The sequence below is a fragment of the Drosophila navojoa genome, chromosome X, assembly GCF_054131105.1.
Source record: "Drosophila navojoa isolate 15081-1374.11 chromosome X, UAZ_NAV_1.0, whole genome shotgun sequence".
In the NCBI taxonomy this organism is placed as follows: domain Eukaryota; kingdom Metazoa; phylum Arthropoda; class Insecta; order Diptera; family Drosophilidae; genus Drosophila; species Drosophila navojoa.
In genome coordinates this window covers 477,221-492,750 of record NC_142895.1, presented here as the reverse complement: position 1 = coordinate 492,750, position 15,530 = coordinate 477,221, and the positions used below count along the sequence as shown (strand labels likewise).

The 15,530-nt window shown below is 41.3% G+C and overlaps 2 protein-coding genes across 5 annotated transcripts in view; both read right to left on the bottom strand.

Moving 5' to 3' along the window:
• Positions 1–7,517, bottom strand: part of LOC108655625 (uncharacterized) — a 44,859-nt gene extending 37,342 nt beyond the window's left edge. For 2 of the 4 annotated variants that reach the window (XM_089263672.1, XM_089263673.1), the window contains exon 1: positions 6,558–7,517. The gene's annotated coding sequence lies outside the window, so the exon portion shown is untranslated. The remainder of the gene's footprint in view (positions 1–6,557) is intronic. The other 2 variants (XM_089263671.1, XM_089263670.1) reach the window with 2 other exon arrangements.
• Positions 7,518–11,260: 3,743 nt separating this feature from the next.
• On the bottom strand, positions 11,261–15,351 carry LOC108657187 (N-acetylneuraminate (7)9-O-acetyltransferase). Its single transcript, XM_018109701.3, has 3 exons — positions 14,908–15,351; positions 14,745–14,841; positions 11,261–14,429 (listed from the first exon to the last, which is right to left on the bottom strand). Exons 1-3 carry the CDS (start codon positions 15,122–15,124, stop codon positions 12,188–12,190), a joined length of 2,556 nt encoding a protein of 851 aa, XP_017965190.1. The 5' UTR covers positions 15,125–15,351; the 3' UTR covers positions 11,261–12,187.
• Between the last annotated feature and the right edge of the window lie 179 nt (positions 15,352–15,530).

Here is a 15,530-nt window from a genome sequence, read left to right as displayed (position 1 = left end):
GCTCAGAGCTTGATGAATATACTGCGACAGTCGAAGAATCGCTGTCCCCTACAATGAGATAGACCAAATTCCTGAAAACTATTGGAAGGAAGACTGTCCATTTGAAGGACTGAAGAAGAATAGACAATCGGGCAGGCTTAAGTCGAGCGACAGTGCTCAAAGCGAATATACTCTCTTCACTCGCTGGCCGAGCATCAAAAGTGTAGCATACTTCTGGGCAAGCCGACATATGAACATGTAGATGTAGATGCACATGTGTGATATAAGGTCAAATTGGCTCATTTATCTTATTTCACATTTCTTTACCCATTTCAAAACGATATGCCAAAAGACAAAGGCGAAGACGAAGACGAAGACGAAGACGAAGACGAAGGCGAAGGTAGAGGCAGAGGCAGAGGCAAAGGCGATTAAAGGTAGCAAACGAAGTAGAAGCAGAGTTTGTTTGGCAAACGATTTCTGTATTATTTTTCTGTTTTCCTCTGCTTTTCTGCTTTTCACATACATGTGTTTTCATCTACTTCTCCTGCTGCCAAGTCTGTGGCTGTGGCCGTGGCTGTGGCTGTGGCTGGGCCTCCTGCTGTGCTTTGAACCAAGTTCACGCACAGTCGCAGTCATAAATATTTATACATACAACATTTTTGGAGAGTTTTCAGCTTCTTTTTGACAGTTGAAAAGATGGAATGAAATATACGCAATATGTGTATGCGTATATACATATACAATATACATACGATTTGAATGATTTTTAAACGCATTAGCATATCAAATGCGCCCTCCGCCCCACCCTCTCCTCGGTCCATTTCCCACACTCTGCCTGTGCTATGAGCTCGCGCCCTCAGAGCACAAATCAAATACGTGTATGACTCTGTGTGCGTGTGTGTGTGTGTGCGTGTTTGTATATATGTCTATTTTCATTACACTTGCAAACAACGCAAGCACAGGCCACACACTCTTACAATTGGCCACAAGCAGAACAATAAGAGGCGAAATCGAGAGCTGAGCCAAGTGCTAAAAGCGGGAATACCCTGTAAGCACAGGGTAAAAGCCGCAAAGCACAACTTTACATGTATTTAGGAAGTCAATCAAACTGAAAGTCAATCATCAATCAAAGGGAGCCTGTGCTGAGTATAAATCAGCCATCAGCTTATGGACTAGAAATGCTCGCTGGGGGCCCGGAATGAATGAAACTCCATCGAAGTCAATCAGCTTCACTCACTCGCCATCGAGTCATCGGGCCGTCGGGCATACCCCACTCGGCATTGGCAAACCGCTAAGGAAATCAAAAGTTTTTAAAGCTGTTTCAACAAAACTTTTCGCAATGAAAGATGAGAATTCAAATTACGTCAATCAAAGTCTATCAAAATGTATGGGAGTTGAGGGTGCTCTAAGTACCTAAGCTTGTTAGCAAGATATACGCACAAAACTTTTAGAAGTGAAAGATAATTCCGTGAGTCTAAGACTTTTGCCTATCGATCGATAGTTATCGATTACTCGATGAGGTTTAACCATGTATGCACAAAGAAACTTTGACTCAATCGGATAAGGTTCAATCTTGCTTCATTCCTATTGCTATCGACTATGGTATGTCGATATATGTTATCTGTTATCGATCACAAGCGCCAACCAATACGCCTTAGGCAAAAAGTCAAGATGAGCGAGCACACAATGAATCATGCTCTTTTAATTTGACTTTGATCAATATCGATTCGCATGTCGATTTCGATATTAAGTGCTTATCGATTACGTGCATCGAGACTTTCATGGCTGATTTGCATGCAGCTTGTGGCACGCCTCCTCTATGCTGTTTGGCATTGCGGCACGCTGTGACGACATCCTTAACCTCATTTCGTATGCTGACGAGACGCACACACTCACACTCACACACACACACGTGGGATTTGTTAAGCTTGATTAATGGAGCTGGGCGAAAAAAAAACGAAAAAAAAATGAAATGAAATCACATTGCACTCGGCTGGCATTTATGCTTAGCTTATTTTAGCCCTAGGCCTAGTATCGATTAATACACAGTTATATAAATATCTATCTATATATATACATATACGCACATACATATATAGTCATAACATATCAGCATTATTATCGCCCACTTTCGATTAAGGTTAGCCCCGACAAATTCGTTATCTAATCAAACATCGGAGGAAGCGTTTTTCGGTTTGCATTTTGACAGAGAGCTAATTAGATATTGGGAATATCAGGATTGAGAAGGCATCAAGCTAGGCCTCGCTCTAATCGTCTAATGAGATCATCAGACTCTTGATCTTGATTTCACGGCCTGGTTTTTGCAAGCTATAGAATCTATATATGCTGTACATTTTGATAGGGGTTGGAATGTTGTTTATAGGGATTCGAGTTTATTTTGAGACAAAGGATATACATGAGTGTACTGAAATAAATTTTAAATAAAGTATATTTTACTTACGTATAAATAAATGTATTATAATATGATCACAATTCACAAATCTTAAAAGCAAAATATATATTTGAAAATCATATGAAAAACATTTAGATAACTGCCCAAGATGAGCAGGCAAACGACTGGGCAAAGTGGTCTATAAAACGAATATACTTTCATTGGGACACCCGTGGACGAGCATATAAAACAAAAAGAACTTCAGTTTCAATGCTTTTTAGCCAAACGAAGGAAAAACTGTTTATAAAAAATACTACAAGGGAAACAAACAAACCAACAATGAAAGCAACAAGTAGAAGCATAACGAGAGACAGAGAGAGAAAGAGAGAGAGAGAGAGAGAGAGAGAGACGTAGAGAGAATAATATGCTAAAGTACTTTGCAATAATGAAAAATCAACAATCGTCACATCAACAAACCAAAACAAACAACAACAGCAAAAATGTCAAATTAGAAGAAGAAGAAGCAGCAGCAGCCGACGTAGAACACGAAGAAGAAGTAGTCGTAGATGATGAATAATGAAAGTGATAATTGAAAAATTGCAAAATGGAGAAATTGAGAACGCAAACATTTGCGAATCTATCAAACGAACCGAGAGAAACAACATTTTGTTGCAGCTTCAGCTACATACATACATATATGCCCTATCTCGCCCCTATCTGGCCCCCGCCCCTCCCTCTTTCACGATAGCCAACGATTTCGGTCTAATGTCATTCATTATGCAGCGGCTCGCACACGTAAAGCACTCTGCGGCCCAATAAAAAAAACGCTTCATAGTTGAGCGACAACACAACGAAAAAATACCGAAAAAATACCAGCAAAATAAGTTATTTGCAAAAAGGGAAAACAAGCCATGAAAGCTCATTTCATAGCCTATTTTTTCCCCTGTCGCTTTATTTCACTCAGCCGCAGCAATTACTCGGGGATTAGGCAACTTTAAATGCTCGTTCCGCAAATCCCATTTGCCCACAGATTTCCGCTCCAGGTGCGGTTGTTTTACAGTTCATATTGCGAATTGATGAAGGGGATTAACATATTCGAAATCAAATTGAAGCGAGTGTTATTTTTGAAGGGAGTTTATGTGTGGGGGCGTTCAGTATAGCTAAGTAACTCAATGTGATGAGCTAGTTCATATTTATTGAATCATAGCACTGGTTCACATTTATGATGCTCTAATCTATGGAGCTAGTTCAGTCTGATTGAAATTTGAACTGCTAGTTCATATTAATGAACTAGTTCACTTTTATAAGCCATGAAAGTTCGATAGGCTAATTTTGATAGTCTAGTTCACTTCGATGAGTTAGTTCAGGTCGACAAACTAATTCATTTCGCATTCATTTGATAGCTCCCTACGATTGATACAACTACTAGTTCCATTTAGTGAACCTGTTCAATTTGAACCAGTTCATTTGAATGCACTAGCCGAGCAGAAAATCAGAGACCTGACTTGCCTAAGCTTGGGATTTCATTTTCATTAGGAAGTTGAAAACGAATATTATTTGTTTATTCTGCTCGAATCCTCTTCAAAGGTCAAAGGAGCCCCCAAGGACTTGGCTGCCACTTGAGGTTGGGCACTCGAAGGAAATAAGTAAGATTGCTATGCAACGCCGCAACCAGCCTGTGGATACCCTCAACAGATCCTGTCGAGACCTTATGAACTGGGAGATATACATATTACGCGAGGTACAAACATATATTATGAAAGAATACATAATTCTTGATAGGGAGACAATATATGTCTTATACATAAGCAGAGCAATGGGATTAGATCAAGCAGCTAAGTTGGGCTCAGCCAGCTCAGCGCCACGCCCCTAGCTACCTTTAATATACAAATAATTCGCAGCCCTTTGTCATCGATTAGCCAGAGTCTAGCTACTCCACATAATAATCAAATTCAAATTCAGCTGCTACACGCCCGCATTTATCTATCTCTATTGCTATCTAATGCCGTCCAAAATTGTTCTTATCTAGAGGCGGAAACAGTTGTTCGACTTGCCCATTGTTGTTGGGGGCTATGTTTACAATGGTAAGCACTTACAATTATTTTGGATTGTACGCGTATTAGGACATGCCAAGTCAAGTGAATAACGATATCGACTACCCTACACACATTAGTTACTAGGGGGGGCTATGCACGACTTACACTGCGATCAAATGAAGCAAGCCAAGCCTATTTTGCAGGTATTAGCAGATTGAACACTTATTCGATTAGTTGTCGTGGAAGAAGTCTTCTGCTGAGTCTAATATCGATTAGAATCGAACGATTTTTGACTGTCCTTTAGCCATACCTCTTGAACCATAGAGGCCCGAGAGACCCAAAGTGTCCATCATTTATCAAAGAGACACTGAAAGGCGCCTTGCAGTCAATAAGACTCTACAAGCACGTACATTCACTTTCCAGGGTATTTAAGCACTTTACGGTTCAGCTCGATTGTTCGTCATATTTGACAAGAATTTTGAGCAATGCAGCAATTATTTTGCCATGGAGGAATTTTCTCAATTGTTGCAATGCAACAACGCGACGAGCTATTGATTCATTTTGTGCTACACATGACACACACACACACACACACACGCACACGTACATACACACGCATGGGTGTAGACAGGTGTGTTTGACAGGTGTTTGGTCTTTGCCTCTTTGGATTTGGATTTCACAGCTTTAAATGCCAAAAGGAGAGGCAAACAAATCTTTTGTCTGGCATAACCACAACAGGAAAGAACAAGATAGAGAAAGTAAATAAAGAAAAACGAGAGAGAGAGGTAGAGAAAGAGAGACGGAGACAAATAGGGTATTGTAGAAAATAGAGAGAGAGAGACGGAGATAAGTGGGGTATTGTGGAAATTCGAAGCTGAATCGACGGTCTATTGAAAAATTTCGAAATGTCTACGAAATGTGAGCTGAATTTAATTACCATAAAGTTCGGAGAGCGAGGAAAGAAGCTAGGCGGAGACAGGCAGGGCGAGTCACAGAAAGGGTCCCGGTGAAAGGTAGATAGAGATATGGAGGAATACAGAAATGGGACAAACTGAGAAATCGAGACAGAATAAAAGTCAGGCTAGAGAAAGAGGTGAGAGTGTATTGAAAGAATAAATAGAGAAAGAGAGAGGATGAAGAATAAGCTACAAAAATGTTTGTCTCTTTGTAGAGAAATAGAGTGAGAGAGAGAGCATGATTGAGGAATATAAATAGTTAGTAACAAATAAGCCACTCTATAGAAAAACAACCCAACCAGTTGATGACTAGGCTCGCATTTAGCTACAATCATAATGGATCGATGAGAAGATACCCTGTAGCGGGCATTTAAAGACAATTCAATTAGACTTTTGCGAAAAACAATTTGTACTTAAGCAGCGTAATCTGTGAGACACACACATCTATGTGTACATACATAGATGGATGTCTGAACAGGTGGTTGAGTTAATGGGTGGTTGGGTGGTTGGCTGAATAAAACTACTGTTGTCCTGCTTTGTTCGTCCTTCGGCTTGATTACTAATGCGCATTAGGATCTTGAGAATAATGCGAATGGGCATGAGAATGAGGAAGCTCGCAAATAAAAACGTTCACACTCAGCATGTTCTCGGCTTGGCAGTGAAGTGGACATGAAATGTGTGCGATTCACGTATGCTCCCATACACTGTGCACCAGCTCTGAATTGAGGCATATTGGTTTCGAATTGTCAGCTTTACAGTGAAGCCCACCTGGTTTGCCCTGTGAACAGCGTATGACGCAGTCAGTGGGAATGTTTGATGGCAGCGATTCGTTTGTATGAATGTACATAAACATGTCAATTTATACTTAGTAGTATAACAGTATAACAGTGTGATTCGATTGATTTGTGTAAATGTACATAAACACATCAAGAAATACTTAATAGTATGACAGTATAATAGCATGATTTGACTGACTTGTATGAGTGTATACAAATACATCGAGAATTACTTGATGGCATGAGAGTACAGCAGAATAACAGTTCTTAATTGAAGTATAACTGTATAACAGTACACATATATAGGATACTGCACGAAGTATAACAGTATACTTGGTATAACTTAACAACATAGTATCAACAAACAAACCAAAATAACTGAATATAATAGAATTATGTGGGCGACGGCAGGACTCACCTGTTTAAGTTCTCAGCTTAGCTGCGCAGGTAAGTTGAAGAAGTGCTACCTGAATTAAACGTCTTGGAAATGCGAAATGGAAGCCGCTCAGATAGACATGGTTAGTGTTATGTCGATGATGATCATGAATGATATCACTAATATAAATATGTGTGTATAGATAAAAGTCAATATATTGAAAGTTCAGTACTCTAGCTAAAACTGTTGAATGTTCTTTGATTTGATTTCATTAAAATTTGATTTGATTGATCGAAATTCGTATTATATTTTGTTGCTTTTAGTTTCGGTATGCTTCAAAGTTTTTGACACTCCTGCAAACACAATTAGAACAACAACGCGTTAAGCACAAGCAACGGTAAAAAATGGCACAACTTTCATTCCGCACGTTTCGGCACCTTAACAAAAACAACAAAAAATGTTAACAACAACAATAACAGCAGCAGCAGCAGAATCAGCAGCAAAAGCAACAACAGAGGGAACAGCGGCAGCGCCAGCAGGAAGGCATACGTACATACACATATACGCATACACACACAGATAGAAGTGCAGCCGCTCTCACGAGCCGAAAAGTAGGCAATATTGAAAGTTGCGCGCGTTTTTTCGTTGTTGTATCGCAACAGTATTTGCCTTTGCGCTGCTGTGGGAGAGCGGCAATTTGATAGAGCGGGGGAGTATGACAGGGGTTGGTGGACGGTGCAAACAGGTAGGGAGAGGCAGAGAAAGAGTAAGAGTGAGTGAGAGAGGAGAGTTGTAAGTTGTGAGCTTGTGAGCTTGGTGCCATTCTTGTGCGCTGCCGCTTCGGCTTTTACGCCGAGTGCCGAACTGCGCTGCTTTGCCTCCTGTTGCTGTTGATGTGGCTGAAGCCGCTTCTGCCGCTGCTGCTCTGCCGCTGCGCTGCCCTGCCTCAATTTTCAAACGAACTGTTTCGGCGTACGTTCAGCCGCAAACTGAGCCAGCGAGCGTCGAACGGCAGCAATTTAAACACCGCGACCCGAACATGGCGACTCCAAGCTTTTCGTATATCTGCTAGTCGTTAGCAAAGTCGCAGAGCTTCAAAAAAAGCTCTCGGCCACTGCATTCTGCCCGACGCACGACGCCGACGACGCCGACGCCGACGACGCTACTTCTGCTACTGCTACGACTACTGCTACTGCTGCTGCTGCTGCTCTGCTATCGCTGCTGCTGCCTCTGTTAGATCAAATTATTGCAGCAGCAGCATTACGAATGACATATACCGACCAATGGGAGGCCACGAAGCTGACGAATGCCGACTTCGTGTCTTCCATTACGGATCGCAGCTAATATAAAAGTGCAGCGATGCAACTTCGGAAGTCGCTGCCGCTGTCGCCTGCCAACGCATATTCGATGTCATTCGCGTGTGTGCGTGATTGTGGATGATGCTTACCTGAAAGATATTCGAAAAGAGAAAAATATATTTATATACACATATACAAATACACAAATAAATAGCCATTATGACAGCAAATATATTTTTTTGGTATTGAATAATTTAATTGAACTTATAGAACTTTAGAGTAAATGGCTTCAAAAAGAAGCTTAAATAGGCATGCTCCTTGAGGGAGTGTCAAACTAGAAATATAGGAAACACTTTTACACGTTTTTTACATATACTATTAAAATTTGTAAACTTGGCAAAGTGTTGAACCATTCATTTGTTAAAGCATTTGCAAAAATCCTTATAAATTTTTCTGACTGCAGCGAATCAAATTCTATCAAAATATCATTAAATATTAGAGACTAAAATATTGAAAAGTTGGTTTTTCAGCTAAAAAAAAAAAAAAAAAAAAAAAAAAAAAAAAAAAAAAAAACTTCAACTGATTTTCACTAAACGGGAATTTTAAAAATATAGAAGAAGACAGAATTCTCTCCCACCAGCCAGATATTACAGGTGAATTTACTTATTGATAATTTAAAAAACATAAAATAATTAATATCAACTTATTTTCGTTTACTTAGTAATATCTAGAAATATATGAAACTTCGAATGATTTTAGTTTTGGCTACAAAATAGGAAAAAAAAATCCATTGAATAGCTGAATTCAAGTGCAGCGAACGGAACTTATTTAACTTTTTATACCCTGAACCCATTGAAAATGGGAAATCAGGGTATAATGGTTTTGTGAAAAGTATGTAATAGGCAGAACCCATAAAGTATATATGTTCTTAATCAGCACGACGAGCTGATTCGATATAGCCCTGTCCGTCTGTCCGTCCGCCCGTCCATATGAACGCGTAAATCTCAGAAGTTATAAGAGCTAGACAGCTGATATTTGGTATGTATACTAGTGTATACCATACGTAGTACAAGTTATTTTAGACCTGGGGACTTCAGATTTACTGTGTATATACTGTGTATATACAAGCACAGTCGCTGCTAACTGCGCACTTAGCATACATACATACATACACATATGTGTATGTGTGTGTGCATAAAAAAAGTGCAGAATGGAGGGTTCAAGGTATCTCCTAGTCGAGCAGTCTCGACAAGAGTCTTCTTACTTGTTTTTTTAGGTAAGGAAAAATTCATATTCGATGCAAAATACATATATGAAAAACTTTTTAAAAACTGCAAAAACCAAACTTTGTGATGAACACGTCATTTCGTATTAACTTTCCGATATTTAAAAAGTTTAACTTTATATATTTATAAATATTTGCTAATATACATTTTTTCTAGCTATGCCAAAATTAAAATGTTGAGAATATTATAATACATATATGAATATATTTTGTTTAAAAATAGAACGAGATTCGCTAAAATATATATATATATCTTTTTTTTCATTTTCTTATTCGGACAATCATCAAATTGCTGACAAACAGGACAAATTCAGCAGCGACGCAATTGCAGCCGGGGATATTTCGAGACAAAATCTATTTTTATCCACCCACATAGTTACTTATTTACAATTGTTGTTTTTTTTTTTTTTTTTCTTTTTTTTATCCACCCACATAGTTACTTATTTACAATTGTTGTTTTTTTTTTTTTGTTATTTTTTTTAATTAATGTTTATATTTTTTTTATTGACTTAGAATAAACAATTTTTTTTTGTCACTAAAAGAAATGTATTAATATTTGCGGTTTCTTATTTACCTAAGAATAGGTGGAGTTGCACTTAAAAAAAAAAAAAAAAAAAAAAAAAAAAAAAACTTGTGTTGCACTTGTAACTTGTTTGCACAAAAATAAACAGCAAAAGTAAAAATTACGCGTCCGGTCAGGAGACCGAACGCCTAGAGGAGGAAACTTAATTTGAAATCGCCACTCGGCCAGTGATTGGCGTCATTGGCAGAGCTAATGCAGTTGCCGCTGCGCCAGCGAAAGCGCATCTGCCGAAACTCTCTCCGGCTCTCTCACACTCACAGGAATTGCACGGTGGTGGCCGAAAAGCTAAAAGGCGAGAGAGGAAAGACGGCGCAGGCGCGACGGGATATAATCATTGGGCGGGAGCTTTGGGAAGCTTTGAATGTATTTGAATTCAAAAACAATTCAAAATTTGACTAATATCGCCCACACTTGCCTTTCGCTCTTACCTTTGAGCTGCAGGTGGGAGTGAAATGGCAGCAACAGCGGCCAATAACAATGCACCCCTGGCACACCCACACACACTTAAACAGCCGCCTACGCAGCGTCAGCTTGTCTCTCGTTCCCTCTCCTTCTCTCGCTTTGCATTTACATGCAGAGCATGTAACAGGTGGAATGGCAACAACAATACTGTGCCTATTGCATAGCATTTTGCATATGTATGCCTGTAGTTCTGTGGGATAGCGTAGATGAGAGTCAAACTGCAACACTAATGCAATCGCCAGGCACAAACATGCATACATGTAAATTCAGACGCACGCTCTCTCCTTGTCCCTCCACATGTGCTATTAGCGTAACAGGCACATACATATGTACATACATATATATATATATATATATATATATATACATATACATATATATATATAACTCTGTCCAGCGGCTATATCCAGTGCACCAAAGGAATCCTATTGTCGCAGTCGCCGCCTCAATTAGGTTCCACCTCCTCATGGACAGCGTTTCTAATAAGTAGATCGACGTCATGTCCCATTATACATACATAGTACATATAAATGTCAATTATTTGGCTTAATTCAACACAAGCTGAAGTTGTGATTTTTGCCGTCGCCATTTTGCTTGCCATTCACAGCGATCAAAGACAATTAACATGCGGCGAATTCGCATGCACGGGTCTGCTTTGGTGTTTGCACACTCAGACACATACATATGTATGTATGTACCATGCGTGCATGCATGTATGTACTTATAAATTAGCATAAGCTACCAATGAAATTCGCTTGGTTTAGTTTTCCATTGAACATGGCTTAAGCGATGCACGCTCATTTATTTTTATCTCAGCGGGTCTTCTGAGTGCGGCGAATTCGCTTACTTACACTTGCATACATACATATATGTACATATATCTATGTTATGCTATGTCTAACTACATACATATTATCTGTTATTTATGACTTAATCTACTGTCAATGGAATTCGATGCTTTTTCTATCGTTTCATTTCTCCCATTTCATTTTTGACAGCCTACGAGTTCCTTTTTCCAGACTTCGTTCTTTCCACTTGAAAAGTCGGAGCGTTCAGATCAGTGTCTAAGTTATTTTCAATTTTCTTAACAATTGTTTTATTTGTATTAATATATAATATAAATAGGTAAGTATTACATTATAAATTTGGTTTCTTAAGTGATTATTCGTTATTCGCAATTCGCTGCGCTCACCGCAGACAACGAAGGAGTCTTGCCAGTCAAAGCCACGGCAAGACATTTGTGCAAATTTTTTCTGCCAATGGCAGACATATTTTTTCTTGCTTCGGAATTTTAAGTGGACCTTTTTGCTTAGCTTTTCTTTTTAATTTTCTCAATAAGTATATTTTGTGCAGTTGCTAAAGCTAGTTTTTCATGTTTTTTCTTTTCTTTTCTTCGTTTTTTCATGCGCTTAAAACTAAAGCAAAGTCATTATATATGTATATGTGTGCATGTTTGTGTGTGTGTGTGTACTTAAATGGCATTTGAAAGTTAAAAAAAAAAGAGGGTGAACGTTTAATCGTAAAATGAGACAATCACACTTGGCCGGCTGCACAATACTCGGCTTGTTTTTTTTTTAACATAGTTGAGGTTAAGTTTTACATTAATTACATTATCGACATTGCAAATATTAATTATTCTTGATTAAGTATACATTCACGTCTTATTTTGAAAGCTACTCTGCTTTATAATTAAGTAATACAAAATTTTATAATTTTTGGTTTCATCAGATTACATACATATAGGGGTCCTCTTGAACAATTAGATTTAGAAAAACCTCCTGCTTGCCTCCCGCTTGCGAAATATTCTGTTTTACAGATAATATTCATACATGACTGATAATAGCAAATGCCCAATTGGCTTTACAATCATTTGCATGTACATGTACAGAGAACGGCTTATACACTAGCATCTAATAGCGGATCGACTGACCACGCCTTACATTAGGTATACGTATGTTAAGGGAATATATGTGAGGGGTGCACATAAAGCTAGTTTTCGCGTCAACGGATAGGCAAACGGGGTATGCGGGCAGCTGAGCTCAGCTTAGAACATGCCATCGGATCTGGCGACCGGAACAAGTACAATCAGAAAAATGACCAGATTACGCATGACCAAGCGCCAATCGTTGGGCACGGCATATGGCAGCAGGATCTGTGTGAGGCGATGCACCTCGTGCGAGGCACAAACGAATATGAACGATGTGATGATCATGTTGAGAGTGGGAAAACCGGGCAGTAGCACCAGGACGCCATGCCTATCGGCCGCTAGCCAGATGTGATATTGGCACACGAACAGCTCGAGTGAGATGCGCCCGAACCAGGCGAAGAATGTGGAATAGCGTGTCCGTAGGATGCCCGAGATATTGCGTAGCACAACATAGCTGATAATTGGTATGAACAGGATGTACGAGTGTATCTCCTCGCAGTTCTGAACGTTGCGGCACAGAAACGAGAAGGACGTGTAGATGCCGACGCCCAGAAGTGCGAGCAGTGTCACCGATATCGAGGTCCGCCGGGAAAACAGGTTTCCATGATTATTATCGTCGAAGATGCTGTATTTCTGGGCGATGTGAAAGCAGGCGGCATATATCATGCCGAAGGTTACAGTGTAACGATCCAATTTCCACTGGTACCACCACTCATGGATGTCATCGTCGGTAGTCACAAACAACGCCTTCCACGGACGCGTCACGAAGATCCGCTCGAAGAAAACTTCAGACATGAAGAGGACCGTTATAACGCCCAGGCATCCAATACACTTGCATACCAGGTAGAGGTAATGCAAGGGATACGCATCGACCGAGGCTGTCGTAATCCGCGGCGGCAGGGATAATACGAAGTAAATGACGCAAACCCAGAAGGAAAGCAGAGGCACGAAATAATAGAACTGATATGGACGGTTCATGCAGAAGCAGAGCAGAACGCAGAGGAAATTGAGGCGAAACATCTCCTGGAAGAAGCGCACAAACATCGAGCCGCAGCCGCCCGTTTGCCAAATGTCCGTGAAGTGCGTATAGCCTGTTAGAAAGAAGTAGCCAGATATTAGGAGCTTGATGTGCATGTGAATCGGTAGAACCCGTTGGGCCCCAGTCATATAATAGATGAGCACCACCAGCAATATCCAGCCGCGCAGCTCGTCCGTCTGATGGCGATTCAGGACTTTGGTGAAGCCCGACTCCTCGGTGAAGAATAGACCCAAGGCGAACACGTAGGCCACGGGTATCCAGAAGCTGAATTCCGAGTAGTATTTGTTCTCTTTCATAAAGAAGTTCGTCCGATCGCATAGATAGAAGTAGGCGAGTATTAGGCCCAACAGGGATAGCGCTACTAGCGGCGTGCCGTAGTCGCTGATGAGCACTGTCAGGCAGTGCGAGGGATCTCTGTGATGGCTTGTAGCACCCCTCAGGTGACTGTCCGCCTGCTGCTGCTGTTGCTGCTGCTGGTGGTGCTGCTGCAGCGGCGCGTAGAGCGTGTTACCCCGCAGATACAGCAGCCAGCGGCGCAGGCACATGCCACAGACGAGCACAATGCATACGCCAAATAGAGCATAGGCGACTATCTGCAGGCTCGTGTGTGGCTCGGCGCTGCTGCAGCAGGTGCCGTCGTTGTAGTTCATCTGGTCGTTGCAGTACATGTTCCACAGCAGCTGCACCTCCAGCCGTTGGCCGTGCGCACTCAGACGATGTCCCTCGACGGCAGTGTCCAGTAGGCCGTTGGCTATGTGCCACGCCGATTCCCAGACACTTGCGTCCGTATACCGAAAGACGTTTCGCGCCACATTGTTCAGGCGGTCGATGTCCTCGTTGAGCACTAGCTTCCACGACGCGGGCAGCTTCTCCTCGTCCACGCGCTCCGCTAGCTTCCACAGCACACGCGACGCTTGCGCCACCAGACGGTGAATCGGTGCTACGAGCAGCGTTAGATTTACGCTGTACTGATGCAACAGTTCCTCCGTGACGTTCCCTGCCAACAGTTGGCTGTAGGTCAGGCCCAGCACATAGACGGAGGAGCGCTTCTTCTCCATTTCCAGCTGATAGAGCCGATCGATCAGTGCCGGGCTCACCTCCTCGGCGTGTATATATTGCGCCAGCATACCCAGCTTCTTATCCTCGAAATGTATTCCATTGGAGGAGGTGGAGCCGTTGTTGTCGTATTCATTGGATCGTGGCAGCTGCAGCTGCTCCACAAATCTCTGATACAGCAGACGCACGCTTTGATCTCCAATAAAGACGAAATTGTTCGTGTAGTTGAAAAACGCGAAATAGCGCAAGCAACGTCGCGTGTCACTATAAAAAATGAGATAATTAAATATGGAGCGATAAGAATTAGCCAGTTGGTGAATCAGAAATTAGGGCGGGGAAACCAAGAACTACAAGCGGGTATGCATGGCACATCAATCATATTTGAATACCCTTTTTAAGCTCAGTTATGATAAGGCAAATTTATCCAATCGATAATTATCGATGTCAAACATTTACCAAGTTCAATGATCTGATTTAATATGATATTACAGCTTTGCTCAATATATTGGAGAATCTGAGAGAACGGAAACATAAACGGAGAGCAGGACAGCTACAGGGTATCGAGGGGTATGAACTCACATGTAGGTGTATTTGTGCATCATGCAACCATAGGGCTGCCATTCGTTGTCGCCTTTGAAGCGACCCTTGGACAACAGCCACTGGCAGGAGTCGCTGCCTGGAAGATACGAAATAAAACTGTATTCGAATGATTCCGATAGGCCAAAGCGAATCGATAGCGCACCATAGTTCCAGTTGAGCAGGCCATGGTAGAGCACAAAGCCAAGGACCAGTAGTAGTGCCACCTTCTTCGCATTTGTTGCATTTAGCTGTTCCATGAACAGATCTGCTTTGGTTGGCATACGCTGGACGCCGCCTTCCGCAGAGCTTCCAATACAAATGCCGCCCAGTTCACCGCTGTTAACGGCGGCGGCGGCGGTGCGCAGTTCACGCAGCTCCATGATAACCAAGTGCAGTCACTGCGCTATCAAGCCGTCCAATTTCGCAGTCTTTGGCAGTGCTTTAGCTTTTACCTAGTGTCCATTTGCATTCTGTTTGACCCAATTTTTGCTCTTTTTGTATCGTCTGACCCGTTGCACAAACGCTTTTCACAGCGCAGTATCGCGGTTTTTGCCTTTGCGTTACGGCCGATAGGCGACGGCCCTTTTCTTATTGCCAATAATCGCCTGCCGCCACCCATAACTCAGCTGTTTGCCGTTTATATGTATCGATATAAATATATTGCTCAAACTTTGACGTTCTTGCTGTGCAAATAACGCAATTACAGACTAGACTTTGATTGTACTAAAGTTAAAGAAAACTTAATAAAATCATCTTAGTTTATATGTTTTGACCAAAACTACAGCT

Excerpts from the sequence above, each read along its gene's own strand:
- LOC108657187 (XM_018109701.3), bottom strand. The coding sequence starts at position 15,124 with ATGGAGCTGCGTGAACTGCGCACCGCCGCCGCCGCCGTTAACAGCGGT. Across the intron at positions 14,842-14,907 it reads CCTGCTCAACTGGAACTATG|GCAGCGACTCCTGCCAGTGG; the intron begins GTGCGCTATCGA and ends CGTATCTTCCAG. Across the intron at positions 14,430-14,744 it reads ATGCACAAATACACCTACAT|TGACACGCGACGTTGCTTGC; the intron begins GTGAGTTCATAC and ends CATTTTTTATAG.